This window comes from Aethalodelphis obliquidens, unplaced genomic scaffold (genome assembly GCF_003676395.1).
Source record: "Aethalodelphis obliquidens isolate GAN/ISIS:26980383/991018 unplaced genomic scaffold, ASM367639v1 scaffold13, whole genome shotgun sequence".
In the NCBI taxonomy this organism is placed as follows: Eukaryota; Metazoa; Chordata; class Mammalia; order Artiodactyla; family Delphinidae; genus Aethalodelphis; species Aethalodelphis obliquidens.
In genome coordinates this window covers 20,353,646-20,370,514 of record NW_020837957.1, presented here as the reverse complement: position 1 = coordinate 20,370,514, position 16,869 = coordinate 20,353,646, and the positions used below count along the sequence as shown (strand labels likewise).

The 16,869-nt window shown below is 36.8% G+C and overlaps 1 protein-coding gene across 2 annotated transcripts in view; it reads left to right on the top strand.

The window, feature by feature from the left end:
• The window catches only part of TTLL7 (tubulin tyrosine ligase like 7), a 149,992-nt gene that overhangs the window by 76,248 nt on the left and 56,875 nt on the right, over positions 1-16,869 (top strand). For both annotated transcript variants that reach the window (XM_027114171.1, XM_027114170.1), the window contains 2 exons: positions 2,320-2,478; positions 13,174-13,268. In XM_027114171.1, coding sequence (XP_026969972.1) covers positions 2,320-2,478; positions 13,174-13,268 — 254 coding nt within the window. The remainder of the gene's footprint in view (positions 1-2,319; positions 2,479-13,173; positions 13,269-16,869) is intronic.

The window sequence follows — 16,869 nt, the reverse complement described above, 5'->3', positions numbered from 1 at the left end:
AATGTATATTAATAAATCTATAAGTAACCAATTAATAAATAATAACATTAACTTTTCCAAGTACCTTCTTACAATTATCTTGTCAAACTATCTGCACTTATGTAATTCTTTTAAGAATTGAAATTTGTCATGGACCTTAATAGATAAGTAGTACTTTTTCTTGTTAAGAATTGCATGTACTTACAGATGTCTGTTGAAGGTGAATCAATAGGATAGTATAAAAAGAGAATAAGAGGAGATGAAGAAGGCAACTGTGCAATAAATTTTTATCTTAATAGTTTACTAATTTCATGAATTTAACTTAGAACTTTTTTTTGGTGACTACTTTATTGATGGTAATTTCTCTAAAAAGTAGCTGTCTGCATATGAAAACTAACATTCAGCAATACCTTCTATGAAGAACAGATATATGTGCTTTTGTGCTGGTCAAGAATAAATAAGAAATCAATAGAAAAGCAGGCCATGGAGGTTGAAAATGACTTTAATCACTCATAAGATCATCCTTAATGAATGCTTTTTATATACTTTGGGTACAAATCTACAAAATCATCTTTCAAAGCAATGTTGGAAATTCTCAGAAGCATTAGTGGAATTTGATTTGATTAGTGGAATTTGTATTTGGTTGTATCATTACTGATTTCACATATACCTGCAATCTTGCCTCTGGATTCCTAAAATTGTGCTGTTTTTATGTAGTAAAAACAGATTTGTAATCCAGAGTCTAAATATTCATTCCCCCTCACTCTGCCCCCCCATCTCCCCACCTATCTTGTTTCACATAGACACTTACTAGTCAAGGTTTTAACTTCTTTTTCCTACTCAGGTGATTTCAGTAATATCTCAAGATTTATATAATGTGGACTTTTCTTTTTTATCCTCATATACTGTGGTGCTACCACACATTTGTTATTTTGAATAGAATTTTCTAAGAACAGCCTCTTGTGGCATCTCTGATATCCCCAAATACGTTCTGGGTTGGGATTCTTGGTAACAGCGAGGTTAACTTCATCTTCCATTTCTTTCTCTCATAATAAATACTGCTCCCACCAGGCAGCTGAATGTTTGTGTCTGACCAGACATATGAGGTGGAATTCCAGAAGAATAATAGAATAAATATAACTATAGTAGTTAAGTTGCTAACCCCTCTTGATGGTTTACTCTGTTCTAGGCACTATGCTAAGAGTTATACATGGAGTCTCATTTTGTCCTTCCATCAGTCTTTTGCAGCAGGTATTATTGCTATTGCCAGTTTACATTTTAGAAAAATGAGACAAAGTTTAAGCAACATGACTGAGGATGCACATTTAACAAGTAGCAAAGCCTGGGATAAAGCCAGAAAGTCAACTTTGGAGCCATTTTCTTAACTGCCATGCTATATTGCCTGTACCTGTAGAATGGGAGTTAAAAAGACAGTATATTCTAAGCAAAAACCAGCAAAACAGCTTTTCCACAATCCATAGCTTGTTCTCAAACTTCGGTAAACCAACTTTTTCTTTTATTAGCGTTAGTAACTCACCCTAGTAGTATTATGTGTTCTCACAGAAAATGTTGACAGCTAGTTTGTTAATTGGCAGTACTCTGATTTCAGATAAACCTTATGAACAACAGAATCATCACTGCACAGAGAAACCCAGCTCTCCTAGATTCTGTCCTCTTGACCTTTCAGGCTTTGTCTAAGTGGAGGTTCTATAATGTTGTTTGTTAAATAGTTTACTCTCCTTGGAATTGTCTTCCCTCCCATCCCCTTGCCTTCTGTATGGTTTCTGAGAAGGCAAGCATGTGATCCTACCTTACTTATTTAACAAATACAAGTCGCATTCATAAATTTTTATTTGTTCACAGGTGATCTTGAGCATTTACTAAATGACAGGCACTATTGTTAAGCACTGGGAATGGGGTTGTAAATAATACAGACAAGGACTCTGTTTTAACAAAAAAAAGAAAAAGATCAGCTGGTCCTATGCTGTGTAGTGACACAGTAATGAATGATGTACGGGTGCCTACTTTTGACTCAGGGGTCAGGGACGGACTCTCTGAGTATCAAGGGGCCAGACATGGGAATATTGGGGGAAGAGTGTTCCAGGAAGAGGGATCAGCTAGTGTGAGAGGCCTAGAGAAGAGGAGCATGGCTGGAGCACAGTGGGCAGGGGGAGAGTTGGGTGAGATGAAGTCAGAGCAGTGGCAGGGGTTAGATGCCACAGAGCTTTGTGAACCTGGCCAGGATGCTAGTTGGTAAGTCCAGGCCTGATTTCCAAGTATGTAAATGAGATACAAAGAAATAAGGCTTTTCATCTTTTTTTTAAATGACAATCTTTACAGGAATTGGTGGTAAAGACTCTGATTGTAGCAGAACCTCATGTCCTGCATGCATATCGAATGTGCAGACCTGGTCAACCTCCAGGAAGTGAAAGTGTCTGCTTCGAAGTCCTGGGATTTGATATTTTGTTGGATAGAAAACTAAAGCCATGGCTTCTGGAGGTAAGGCGTTTCTTTAAGAAGAAAGAGAACTGATCTCTCTTTTTTTTTTTTTTCTTTTGAATTTTATTTTATTTTTTTTAAACAGCAGATTCTTATTAGTCATCCATTTTATACACATCAGTGTATACATGTCAATCCCAATCGCCCAATTCACACCACCACGCCCACCCCCCTGCGGCTTTCCCCCCTTGGTGTCCATATGTTTGTTTTCTATATCTGTGTCTCAATTTCTGCCCTGCAAACCAGTTAATCTGTACCATTTTTCTAGTTTCCACATATATGCATTAATATACGATATTTGTTTTTCTCTTTCTGACTTACTTCACTCTGTATGACAGTTTCTAGATCCATCCACGTCTCAACAAATGACCCAATTTCGTTCCTTTTTATGGCTGAGTAATATTCCATTGTATATATGTACCACATCTTCTTTATCCATTCGTCTGTCGATGGGCATTTAGGTTGCTTCCATGACCTGGCTATTGTAAATAGTGCTGCAATGAACATTGGGTGCATGTGTCTTTTTGAATTATGGTTTTCTCTGGGTATATGCTCAGTAGTGGGAATGCTGGATCATATGGTAATTCTATTTTTAGTTTTTTAAGGAACCTCCATACTGTTCTCCATAGTGGCCGTATCAATTTACATTCCCACCAACAGTGCAAGAGGGTTCCCTTTTCTCCACACCCTCTCCAGCATTTGTTGTTCGTAGATTTTCTGATGATGCCCATTCTAACTGGTGTGAGGTGATACCTCATTGTAGTTTTGCAATTACATTTCTCTAATAATTAGTGATGTTGAGCAGCTTTTCATGTGGCTCTTGGCCATCTGTATGTCTTCTTTGCAGAAATGTCTATTTAGGTCTTCTGCCATTTTTGGATTGGGTTGTTTGTTTTTTTAATATTGAGCTGCATGAGCTCTTTATATATTTTGGAGATTAATCCTTTGTCTGCTGATTCATTTGCAAATATTTTCTCCCATTCTGAAGGCTGTGTTTTTGTCTTGTTTATGGTTTCCTTTGCTGTGCAAAAGCTTTTAAGTTTCATTAGGTCCCATTTGTTTATTTTTGTTTTCACTTCCATTTCTTTGGGAGGTGGGTCAAAAAGTATCTTGGTGTGATTGATGTCAGAGAGTGTTCTGCCTATGTTTTCCTCTAAGAGTTTTATAGTGTCCAGTCTTACATTTAGGTCTTTAATCCATTTTGAGTTTATTATTGTGTATGGTGTTAGGGAGTGTTCTAATTTCATTCTTTTGCATGTAGCTGTCCAATTTTCCCAGCACCATTTATTGAAGAGACTGTATTTTCTCCATTATATATCCTTGCCTCCTTTTTCATAGATTAGTTGACCATAGGTGTGTGGGTGTATCTCTGGGCTTTCTGTCTTGTTCCATTGATCTATGTTTCTGTTTTTGTGCCAGTACCATATTGTCTTGATTACTATAGCTTTGTAGTATAGTCTGATGTCAGTGAGTCTGGTTCCTCCAGCTCTGTTTTTTTTCCCTCAAGAATGCTTTGGCTATTTGGGGTCTTTTGTGTCTCCATACAAATTTTAAGATTTTTTCTTCTAGTTCTGTAAAAAATGCCATTGGTAATTTGATAGGGATTGCATTGAATCTGTAGATTGCTTTGGGTAGCATAGTCATTTTCACAATTTTGATTCTTCCAATCCAAGAACATGGTATATCTCTCCATCTGTTGGTATCATCTTTAATTTCTTTCATCAGTGTCTTATAGTGTTCTGCATACGGGTCTTTTGTCTCCCTAGGTAGGTTTATTCCTAGGTATTTTATTGTTTTTGTTGCATTGGTAAATGGGAGTGTTTCTATAATTTCTCTTTCAGATTTTTTATCATTAGTGTATAGGAATGCAAGAGATTTCTGTGCATTAGTTTTGTATCCTGCAACTTTACCAAATTCATTGATTAGCTGTAGTAGTTTTCTGGTGGCATCTTTAGGATTCTCTATGTATAGTATCATGTCATCTGCAAACAGTGACAGTTTTACTTCTTCTTTTCTAATTTGGATTCCTTTTATTTCTTTTTCTTCTTTGATTGCCATGGCTAGGACTTCCAAAACTATGTTGAATAATAGTGGTGAGAGTGGGCAACCTTGTCTTGTTCCTGATCTTAGAGGAAATGCTTTCAGTGTTTCACCATTGAGAACGATGTTTGCTGTGGGTTTGTCGTATATGGCCTTTATTATGTTGAGATAGGTTTCCTCTATGCCCACTTTCTGGAGAATTTTTATCATAAATGGGTGTTGAATTTTGTCAAAAGCTTTTTCTGCATCTATTGAGATGATCATATTGTTTTTATTATTCAGTTTGTTAATATGGTGTATCACATTGATTGATTCGCTTATATTGAAGAGTCCTCGCATCCCTGGGTTAAATCCCACTTGATCATGTTGTATGATCCTTTTAATGTGTTGTTGGATTCTGATTGCTACTATTTTGTTGAGGATTTTGTATCTATATTCATCAGTGATATTGGTCTGTAATTTTCTTTTTTTGTAGTATCTTTGTCTGGTTTTGGTATCAGTGTGATGGTGGCCTAATAGAATGAGTTTGGGACTGTTCCTTACACTGAAGTTTTTTGGAAGAGTTTGAGAAGGATGGGTGTTTGCTCTTCTCTAAATGTTTGATAGTATTCACCTGTGAAGCCATCTGGTCCTGGACTTTTGTTTGTTGGAAGATTTTTAATCACAGTTTCAATTTCATTACTTGTGATTGGTCTGTTCATATATTCTGTTTCTTCCTCGTTCAGTCTTGGAAGGTTATACCTTTCTAAGAATTTGTCCGTTTCTTCCAGGTTGTCCATTTTTTTGGCAAAGAGTTGCTTGTAGTAGTCTCTTAGGATGCTTTGTATTTCTGTGGTGTCTGTTATAACTTCTCCTTTTTCATTTCTGGTTTTATTGATTTGAGTCCTCTCCCTTCTTTTCTTGATGAGCCTGGCTAATGGTTTATCATTTTTGTTTATCTTCTCAAAGAACCAGCTTTTAATTTTACTGATCTTTGCTTTGTTTTCTTTGTTTCTATTTCATTTATTTCTGCTCTCATCTTGATGAGTTCTTTCCTTCTGCTAACTTTGGGTTTTGTTTGTTCTTCTTTCTCTAGTTTCTTTAGGTGTAAGGTTAGATTGTTTATTTGAAATTTTTCTTGTTTCTTGAGATAGGCTTGTTATAAACTTCCCACTAGAACTGCTTTTGCAGTTCTAGGTTTTGGATCATCGTGTTTCATTGTCTTTTGTCTCTACGTATTTTTTGATTTCCTATTTGATTTCTTACATGATCTATTGGTTATTTAGTAACGTATTGTTTAGCCTCCATGTGTTTGTGTTTTTTACGGTTTTTTCCCTGTAATTTATTTCTAATCTTATAGCATTGTGGTCAGAAAAGATGCTTGATATGATTTCAATTTTCTTAAATTTACCGAGGCTTGATTTGTGACCCAAGATGTGATCTATCCTGGAAAATGTTCCATGCGCACTTGAAAAGAAAGTGTAATCTCCTGTTGTTAGATGGAATGTCCTATAAATATCAATTAAATCTATCTGGTCTATTGTGTCATTTATAGCTTGTGTTTTCTTATTTACTTTCATTTTGGATGACCTGTCCATTGGTGTAAGTGAGGTGTTCAAGTTCCCCACTATTACTGTGTTACGGTCAATTTCTTCTTTTATAGCTGTTAGCAGCTGCCTTATGTATCGAGGTGCTCCTATGTTGGGTGCATATATATTTATAATTCTTATATCTTCTTCTTGGATCGATCCCTTGATCATTATGTAATGTCCTTCCTTGTCTCTTGTAATATTCTTTAAAGTCTATTTTATCTGATATGATTGTTGCTACTCCAGCTTTCTTTTGATTTCTATTTGCATGGAGTATCTTTTTCCATCCCATCACTTTCAGTCTGTATGTATCCCTAGGTCTGAAGTGGATCTCTTGTAGACAGCATATATATGGGTCTTGTTTTTGTAACCATTCAGTGAGCCTGTGTCTTTTGGTTGGAGCATTTAATCCATTCATGTTTAAGGTAATTATCAATATGTATGTTCCTGTGAACATTTTCTTAATTGTTTTGGGTTTGTTTTTGTAGGTCCTTTTCTTGTCTTGTGTTTCCCAGTTAGAGAAGTTTCTTTAGCATTTGTTGTAGAGCTGGTTTGGTGGTTTTGAATTCTCTTAGATTTTGCTTGTCTGTAAAGCTTTTGATTTCTCCATCGAATCCGAATGAGATCCTTGCTGGGTAGACTAATCTTGGTTGTAGGTTTTTACCTTTCATCACTTTAAGCATATCATGCTAATCCCTTCTGGCTTGTAGAGTTTCTGCTTAGAAATCAGCTGTTAACCTTATGGGAGTTCCTTTGTATGTTATTTGTTGTTTCTTCCTTGCTGCTTTCAATAATTTTTCTTTGTTTTTAACTTTGTCCAATTAGATTTTATGTGTCTCGGCATGTTTCTCCTTGGGTTTATCCTGTATGGGATTCTCTGTGCTTCCTGGACTTGGATGGCTATTTCCTTTCCCTTGTTAGGGAAGTTTTCGACTATAATCTCTTCAAATATTTTCTCTGGTCCTTTCTCTCTCTCTTCTCCTTCTGGGACCCCGACAATGCAAATGTTGTTGTGTTTAATGTTGTCCTAGAGGTCTCTTAGGCTGTCTTCATTTCTTTTCATTCTTTTTTCTTTATTCTGCTCCGCAGCAGTGAATCCCTCCATTCTGTCTTCCAGGTCACTTATCCATTCTTCTGCCTCAGTTATTCTGCTATTGATTCCTTCTAGTGTATTTTTCACTAAAGTTATTGTATTGTTCATCTTTGTTTGTTTGGTCTTTAATTCTTCTAGATCTTTGTTGAACATTTCTTGCCTCTTCTCGATCTTTGCCTCCATTCTTTTTCCGAGGTCCTGGATCATCTTCGCTATCATTATTCTGAGTTCTTTTTCTGGAATGTTGTCTATCTCCACTTTATTTAGTTCTTTTTCTGGGGTTTTATCTTGTTCCTTCATCTGGGACATAGCCCTCTCCCTTTTCATCTTTTCTGTCTTTCTGTGAATGTGGTTTTTGTTCCACAGGCTTCAGGATTGTAGTTCTTCTTGCTTCTCCTGTCTGCCCTCTGGTTGATGAGGCTATGTAAGAGGCTTGTGCAAGTTTCCTGATGGGAGGGACTGGTGGTAGGTAGAGCTGACTGTTGCTCTGGTGGGCAGAGCTCAGCAAAACTTTAATCTGCCTGACTGCTGATGGGTGGGGCTGGGTTCCCTCCCTGTTTGTTGTTTGGCCTGAGGCCACCCAACACTGCAGCCTACCTGGGCTCTTTGGTGGGGCTAATGGCAGACTCTGGGAGGGCTCATGCCAAGGAGTACTTCCCAACCTTCTGCTGCCAGTGTCCTTGTTCCCATGGTGAGCCACAGTGACCACCCACCTCTGCAAGAGACCCTCCAACACTAGCAGGTAGGTCTGGTTCAGTCTCCCCTGGGGTCACTGCTCCTTCTCCTGGGTCCCGATATGCACACTACTTTGTGTGTGCCCTCCAAGAGTGGAGTCTCTGTTTCCCCCAGTCCTGTCGAAGTCCTGCAATCAAATCCTGCTAGCCTTCAAAGTCTGATTCTCTAGGAATTCCTCCTCCCATTGGTGGATCCACAGGTTGGGCAGCCTGACGTGGGGTCAGAACCTTCACTCCAGTGGGTGGACTTCTGTGGCATAAGTGTTCGCCAGTCTGTGAGTCACCCACCAGCAGTTATGGGATTTGATTTTTTTGCAATTGCGCTCCTCCTGCCATCTCATTGTGGCTTCTCCTTTGTCTTTGGATGTGGGGTATCTTTTTTGGTGAGTTGCAGTGTCTTCCTGTTGATGATTGTCCAGCAGCTAGTTGTGATTCTGGTGTTCTCGCAAGAGGGAGTGAGAGCACATCCTTCTACTCTGCCATATTCGTTCAGGGGCCCTGTGATCCCTATTCTTGTGTACTAAAACAAATGTTTCTTACATGTGTACTTGGCACAGTTGTTTCATTAACTGAGCAGAAAGAAGACTGAATAGAGTATGTGGGAGGAAGAGAATGAGCATTCGGGGAATAGAACAGTTCCGATAGTGGGTCAGTGTATTTAATCCTACTTTTCCCAAATTAGCACTGGGTGAATTTCTAGGTTAGGCATTCTGCATATACACATGGATCTGCTTTTACTGATTTGTTGTCTACTCTCTCCACTATTTTCTCAGCCTCACAGCTCTACCACTTTATGACTTCTGGTTGTTGTCTTTCCTCTCCGTGGGTGCCTAGGCTGCAGGACTGTAGCTCCCTGCCTTCAGTGTGTCTCCCCTTCAAAGTCTCTAGGAGGAGAGAGGCTCCAATTAGTTCATTAATCAGTAGTTAATACTTAACACCCCAGGTGACATGAATTCTCCTTTAAGGCCATATTACGTGCCTGGGGCTCCCCTCATGTCTAGCCTGTGAACTGTGCCTTTGGGCTTCCTGCCAGACCCTGGTTTGGTCAGTCGTCATTATTTTTCTTCCATTATAAAAGATCATTTGGAAAATATAGAATAATATAAAGGCAAAATAAAAATAATGTCTAAGATTTTTGTACCTTTTCAGTCATGTTTGTATTTATATTGTATACAGAAGAAACCTTAGAAGTCACACAGTACCACATCCAGCAATTCCCCTAAGCTCCCTGATCATAGACTATGTGGCTCTGATCATCGAGCTCCATGATCATAGATCACATGGCCACAGAATACTGTGTTTAGGAAACTTTGTCAGGAAAATAACACCTACCTAAACAGTGTTTACTAGATTAGTTACATTTTAAGGAAAATATTACTGTAGAAGATATCATCAACAACTACCTGTCATTTTAAGCTGGTTATCTCTTTTTTTGTTAATGATTTAGAAGTTAGAAGTTACATCTGTAATATCAAGGTTTGCAAAAGCAAATTGAATGAGTGATAGGTGAGATCAAGACACTCAAAATACATTTTTAGGAAAGAACACTTTTCCAGTTTGAGGGCTACTGGTTTCATTTGTGTGTGTGTTGAATCTACTATGAGCAAATAATGTGTATTATATTTCCAATCAAATACAGTTCTGTCAGGTATTCAAATTTTGCTCCTGCCTGGGTCCTAGAAATATGATAAATGTGAAGAATTTTGATTATCATTTTGCTTCCTCCATTCCTTGGATATGAAAGCACTTGACTCTGGACTATGGCCCTTCACCTAAGGCCTAACATTTTCTTCCTTTATTTTTGCTGTTTTCCTCTTCTTACTTTCCTTTCCTGTTTTTACCTGTATTTTTTTTTTTCTGCCCCTGTTGCTTGTCTTTTAGCTTTGATGGAGTGGGAAAGAAGTGAAGGCAGTATGCATGAAGTAGAACTGAAAGAATAGCAAGGAATAATGATTTTATATATGTTTTATTTACCTGTTTTTAAAAGCACTTGCCTAACTGGAGCTTACCATTAGCTTGGTAGATCAGAATTGACTAAATGGTTCTGTATTTTTTAAAGGCTCAGAAATACTATTGTTTACATTCATGTTTCTTTATACTTTATTTTCTCCATCATTTCCAGATCAATAAGAACCATTAAAAAACTCCACAATAACGTCTTTTCAATTTCTATTCATTCTTTCATCATTTTCAGATCAATCATAACCATTTAAAAACTCCGCAATAACCAACAGCTGTGGGTAATGAACATTTATTATATCAAAACAGTTTAAAGAATCTTATTTAGATCTTCCTTTGTATTTTCTCCTGGCTGCAATCATAGTACTTCTAATATACATTGGTTAAAAACCTTTTGGCGCCATCAAGTGGAATTAGGTGGAGAGTGCCTCTGAACATGTTAACTTTTAGTTGACTGGAATAATTGCAGGCAATGATTCGTAGTGGCAAATTGCAGAAATTTTCAATCATAGAAAACATTTTTAGGGAAAAACATGGAAATTGAGTGGAGTATAAATATAATGCTAATATTTTAAGTATCCTTGAATTAATGTCAACAAATCATTGGGCCAGATGGTGGAGATAGAAGAAAAATAAGGTTGTCCTGGTCTAGTGGGGACTCAGATATGTGTTTATGCTAGTATTTACAAGTATAAGTAGGGAATAAGGAGCCAGCACAAGCAGAGTGACTAATTTCTCTGTGTACATGTGTAAATTTGAGAGTTAAAAAAATGTCTTTGCAGAAGAGGGAACACCTGAGGAGTATTTAAGGTGGTAGAAAGTGGGGTAGGGGCTGGGGCTGGGAGAAGTTACTGGTCGGAGGAAACAGCACTAATTTAGGAGCACAGAATCTATTATGGAAACTTTTATGTGTGCATGAAATGATTGTGCTTATCTTGATAATAAAACTGTGATTTGGTTGGTTAATAAATAGTATTTATTAATTTAATTTGCTTTCTAATAATTTTCCTTTTTGCACGCATTTACAAGCTGCTGAGCTTTAAGACTCTAACACTTGTGGGTTTTGTTTGTTTTACAGTTGGCTTAGGAAATGAGAACCAAAAGAAGCCATCCACGTTATAGAATAGAACTTGGGCTGGATGGAACCCTAATTTTCAGCGTTTCTTCTGTCAGCCATTTGTGGTTTTTCTTTTATTTTTTTCTTTACCTTTCTCATAAAATTTAAAGAAAAAATCCAAAATGTTAATTGAATTAAGTTTTTCTACCTTTCCACGTATTAGTTTATTTGATGTGTAGGTACATTTCTTGATAGACCAATTTCTCTTGCATGAGAGTAGAGTGAAGAATCTGAAATAGAAAAGAGAGAGGGTCTGAGATTATGTTGTACCAAGACTGTCTACCATCCTGGAGGAGGGATATGCTTGGCAGAATTCCAGACTGCAGTTTTAGAATGAAGCACTGAGGAATTCTATAAAGATAGATAACATTTCAGTAAAACACTTAATCATCAGTTCAAAAATGTTTTTTTTTTTTAATAATCCTGTTACATGTAGTAGCAGAACTATCTTTGTTTTTCAAATTCCAGAGATTTGAATCAGTATTGAATGGTTGAAACTTTTTTCATATAAAAACATTACTTTACGCTTTCTCTGCACTTGTAAGAGGAAATACTTGGAGCTTTAAAGTAGTAGATTAATAAACTTCCTTTTTCAAATTTACCTGGAATAAATGGATGTTCTTGCAATTACCAAGCTATTCTCTTCCCCTTGAGACCACATCACACAGACAAGAATATGTTCATCACCTTCTATATCAGAAATCAGCAAAGGCATAATATAGTAAGGCATTTCTCTATTGAAAAAAATACAGTTTGCCATAATTCTATACAAGGAATACCAGGTAACTATCAAAATGATGACATGAAAGATTTTCACAATACATTATTAAGAGAAAACCTTGGATTATAAAGTAGTATATTTAGTATAGAGATATATTGGAAGGCAAATGAATATTATAAAATGTATACATAGCAAATATCTGGAGCACCATTTATCAAATGGTTAACAAGACACAAGGTAGTGGAATTGCAGGTGATCTTTCTGTTGTTTGTTTGGCTTCTGTTTCTAATTTTTCTGCAGTGATCTTGTGCCACATTTATATTTAGAGGCATTTGTATTCCTGGATGATTTCTTAAGTGTAATGTGGCATTTCCTTCAGCTGCCAGTTGTAAAATGCGTGTTGTCAGTTATCTTGTCTTTTGTGGTGATGGTTTTGTATAAGATGACCCTCCTCTATGAGGAGTAGCATGCATGTTTTTTGAGATAGCCTGTGGAGTTAGTTGGTGGTCATGAAGCAAAGCTGTAGTTTTGAACTCAGCAGTGTTCTCACCAACTGAATTAATTGAGTAATTTTCTTAAACATCTGCTATCCCAATTACATTTTCATAACAACAACAACAACAACAATAAAACCCAAAACAACAAAGACAAAAACAAACACTCCAGCTCTTGAAGTGGTAATATATTATATACTAGATTTCAGGGTATATGTAGTTACTTCTTATTTTTCTTCTTAGTGAAATCCTAGAAATGATGTGGGAAAGAACAACCACAAATGGCTCAGTTATTCCCATGACTCCTTAAACAGTTAGAAAAGCTCATAGAGGTTAGTTTGCAGCTACCTTTAATGGTATCCTCTGAGTAATTTCAATGAAATGAAATGAAAATTGATGAATTATTGTCTGACCCAGGAAGAAAGAAATACAATTTATTTTTCAGGCAACAATAGACATATTCATCCAGAAGATCTGAAAGCAGTGAAAAGAGGGCACTGATAATTTCAATATGGGAAATACATACATGAATATAATTACTACTATATTGGTAATATCCCTATTATTTTTTGTTCCATTTTTATTATTGTTATTGTTATTACTGGTCCTCCAACCTTTTTGTCTGGATGAGTCACTTTAACTTCCTAAAGTTAAGACCTAGAGTTCATGGAGTAATAGATTGGAGAGAGTGGAGAGGAGGGAGAGGGCAGATATGCTGACTGAACATCTGAAGCTAAGGCAGCAGGGGGAAGGGGCAGTGATGACAGTCAATTCCTTGCAACTCCTTGACTTAAGGTGTTGGGGAAGGGAGGAGTGGCAATGGTGACTGGGCCATCTACCATATAGTGCTTTGAGATTTATTGTAGAGTCCTACTGGTTGGGGATCCCACATTAAATTAACAAATTTGTACTGCATATTGATTGACCTACCAACATTTGTTTACTTATTGTTTTCTTTGTAAATTTCAGATCAATCGAGCTCCAAGCTTTGGAACTGATCAGAAAATAGACTATGATGTAAAAAGGGGAGTGCTGCTAAATGCACTGAAGCTACTAAATATCAGGTAAAGTGTTTCCTCCATCTTCTGGAATTTTTTTCACCATATTTGGCATAGAACAATCATTTGTAAGTGGAATTGTCTTGTAATTTTAGTATTTTGTATTGTGAATTTCTTGATTCCATTCTTCAAACCCATTTAGCTTTCTTCTTTTTAAATATCTTTTCCTCTTCTCCTGAACTCAGCTTCTCCTTCTCCCCATATTATTTGAACCTACAGTAAATATGCTTAAATTGCATTGTTGGTATAATACAGACTATGGGGTGGAATTGGAGAATACCTTAGGAAACCTTCTGGACTGTTTTCCTCACCTCACAAGAAAAAACTAAAGCACAAAGGTCACTCAGGGAGTTAAAAAACCTCAAAAATGCATTTCCAACCTTTCTGTCCAAAGGTCTTTCCACTGTATCATGCTGCCTGGGTAAACAGAGAAGAAAAGAGAAGCAGTTAAGTGAGAGTTAACCTTCCCATTGAACAGCATTAACAGGATTTCCTTCGTTTTTAAGGCTGAATAATATTCCATCTTATATATACCACATTTTTTATCCATCCATTGCAGAACATTTAGGTTGTTTCCATGTCTTAGATGTTGTGCATAATGCTGCAGTGAACATGGGAATGTGGGTATCTTTAGATCATATACCCACAGGGTATCTGTTGAATCCTGGTTCAACAGGATCAGTCAAATCCTGATTTCAACTTCTTTAAATATATACCCAGAACTGGGATTGCTGCATCAATAGAATATTATTAGTTTGGTTGAAGCATACATAATCATGAATGTCAAATGTTTGAAATCTTATTATGTGGTAAACTTTGGCTCATTATGAAAAAAATTGTTAGAAGTTTAACTGAACTGCCTAATGAGGTAGTGAGTTGTCTGCTATTATAAGTGTTCAAATAGCATTTAGGATCACATCTTGGGTCACAAATCAAGCCTCAGTAAATTTAAGAAAATTGAAATCATATCAAGCATCTTTTCTGACCACAACATATGATATTAGAAATGAATTACAGGGGAAAAACAGTAAAAAACACAAACATATGGAGGCTAAACAATACATTACTAAATAACCAAGAGATCACGTAAGAAGTCAAATAGGAAATCAAAAAATACCTAGAGACAAATGACAATGAAAACACGATGATCCAAAACCTATGGGATGCAGCAAAAGCAGTTCTAAGAGTGAAATTTATAGCTATACAAACCTACCTTAAGAAATAAGAAAAATCTCAAGTAAACAATGTAACCTTACACCTAAAGGAACTAGAGAAAGAAGAACAAACAAAACCCAAAATTAGCAGAGGGAAAGAAATCGTAAAGACCGGAGCAGAAATAAATGAAATAGGAACAAAGAAAACAATAGCAAAGATCAATAAAACTAAAATCTGGTTCTTTGAGAAGATAAACAAAACTGATAAACTATTAGCCAGACTCATGAAGAAAAAGAAGGAGAGGACTCAAATCAATAAAATTAGAAATGGAAAGGAGAAGTTACAACAGACACCGCAGAAATAAAAGCATCCTAAGAGACTACTACAAGCAACTCTGTGCCAATAAAATGGACAACGTGGAAGAAATGGACAAATTCTTAGAAAGATATAACCTTCCAAGGCTGAACCAGGAAGAAACAGAAAATATGAACAGACCAATCACAAGTAATGAAATTGAAACTGTGATTAAAAATCTTCCAACAAACAAAAGTCCAGGACCAGATGGCTTCACAGGTGAATTCTACCAAACATTTAGAGAAGAGCTAAAACCCATCCTTCTCAAACTCTTCCAAAAAACTGGGGAGGAAGGAACACTCCCGAACTCATTTTCTGAGGCCACCATCACCCTGGTACCAAAACCAAAGATACTACAAAAAAAGAAAATTACAGACCAATATCACTGATGAATTTAGATGCAAAAATCCTCAACAAAATACTAGCAAACAGGGGCTTCCCTGGTGGCGCAGTGGTTGAGTCCACCTGCCAATGCAGGGGATGCAGGTTTGTGCCCCGGTCTGGGAGGATCCCACATGCCGTGGAGCAGCTGGACCCTTGAGCCACGGCTGCTGAGCCTGCGCGTCCAGAGCCTGTGCTCCGCAATGGGAGAGGCCACAACAGTGAGAGGCCTGCATACCGCAAAAAAAAAAAAAAAAAAATACTAGCAAACGGAATCCAACAACACATTAAAAGGATCATACAACATGATCAAGTGAGATTTATCCCAGGGACGTGAGGATTCTTCAATATATGCAAATCAATCAATGTGATACACCATATTAACAAATTGAAGAATAAAAACCATATGATCATCTCAATAGATGCAGAAAAAGCTTTTGACAAAATTCAACACCATTTATGATAAAAATTCTCCAGAAAGTGGGCATACAGGGAACCTACCTCAACATATAAAGGCCATATACGACAAACCCACAGCAAACATCATTCTCAGTGGTGAAACACTGAAAGCATTTCTTCTAAGATCAGGAACAAGACAAGGATGTCTACTCTCACCACTATTATTCAACATAGTTTTGGAAGTCCTAGCCACGGCAATCAGAGAAGAAAAAGAAATAAAAGGAATCCAAATTGGAAAAGAAGAAGTAAAACTGTCACTGTTTGCAGATGACATGATACTATACATAGAGAATCCTAAAGATGCCACCAGAAAGCTACTAGAGCTAATCAGTGAATTTGGTAAAGTTGCAGGATACAAAACTAATGTACAGAAATCTCTTGTATTCCTATACACTAATGATGAAAAATCTGAAAGAGAAATTATGGAAAGACTCCCATTTACCATTGCAACAAAAAGAATAAAATACCTAGGAATAAACCTACCTAGGGAGACAAAAGACCTGTATGCAGAACACTGTAAGACACTGATGAAAGAAATTAAAGATGATACCAACAGATGGAGAGATATAACATGTTCTTGGATTGGAAGAATCAAAATTGTGAAAATGACTATACTACCCAAAGCAATCTACAGATTCAATGCAATCCCTTCAAATTACCAATGGCATTTTTTACGGAACTAGAACAAAGCATCTTAAAATTTGTATGGAGAAACAAAAGACCCCAAATAGCCAAAGCAGTATTGAAGGAAAAAAACAGAGCAGGAGGAATCAGACTCCCTGACTTCAGACTATACTACAAAGCTATAGTAATCAAGACAATATGGTACTGGCACAAAAACAGAAACATAGATCAATGGAACCAGATAGAAAGCCCAGAGGTAAACCCACACACCTGTGGTCAACTAATCTATGTCAAAGGAGGCAAAGATATACAATGGAGAAAAGACAGTCTCTTCAATAAGTGGTGCTGGGAAAACTGGGCAGCTACATGTAAAAGACTGTAATTAGAACACTCCCTAACACCATACACAAAAATAAACTCAAAATGGATTAGAGACCTAAATGTAAGGCCGGACACTATAAAACCCTTAGAGGAAAACTTTGGAAGAACACTCTTTGACATAAATCACAGCAAGATCTGTTTTGATCCACCTCCTAGAGTAATGGAAGTAAAAACAAAAATAAACAAATGGGACCTAATGAAACTTAAAAGCTTTTGCACAGCAAAGGAAACCATAAACAAGATGAAAAGACAA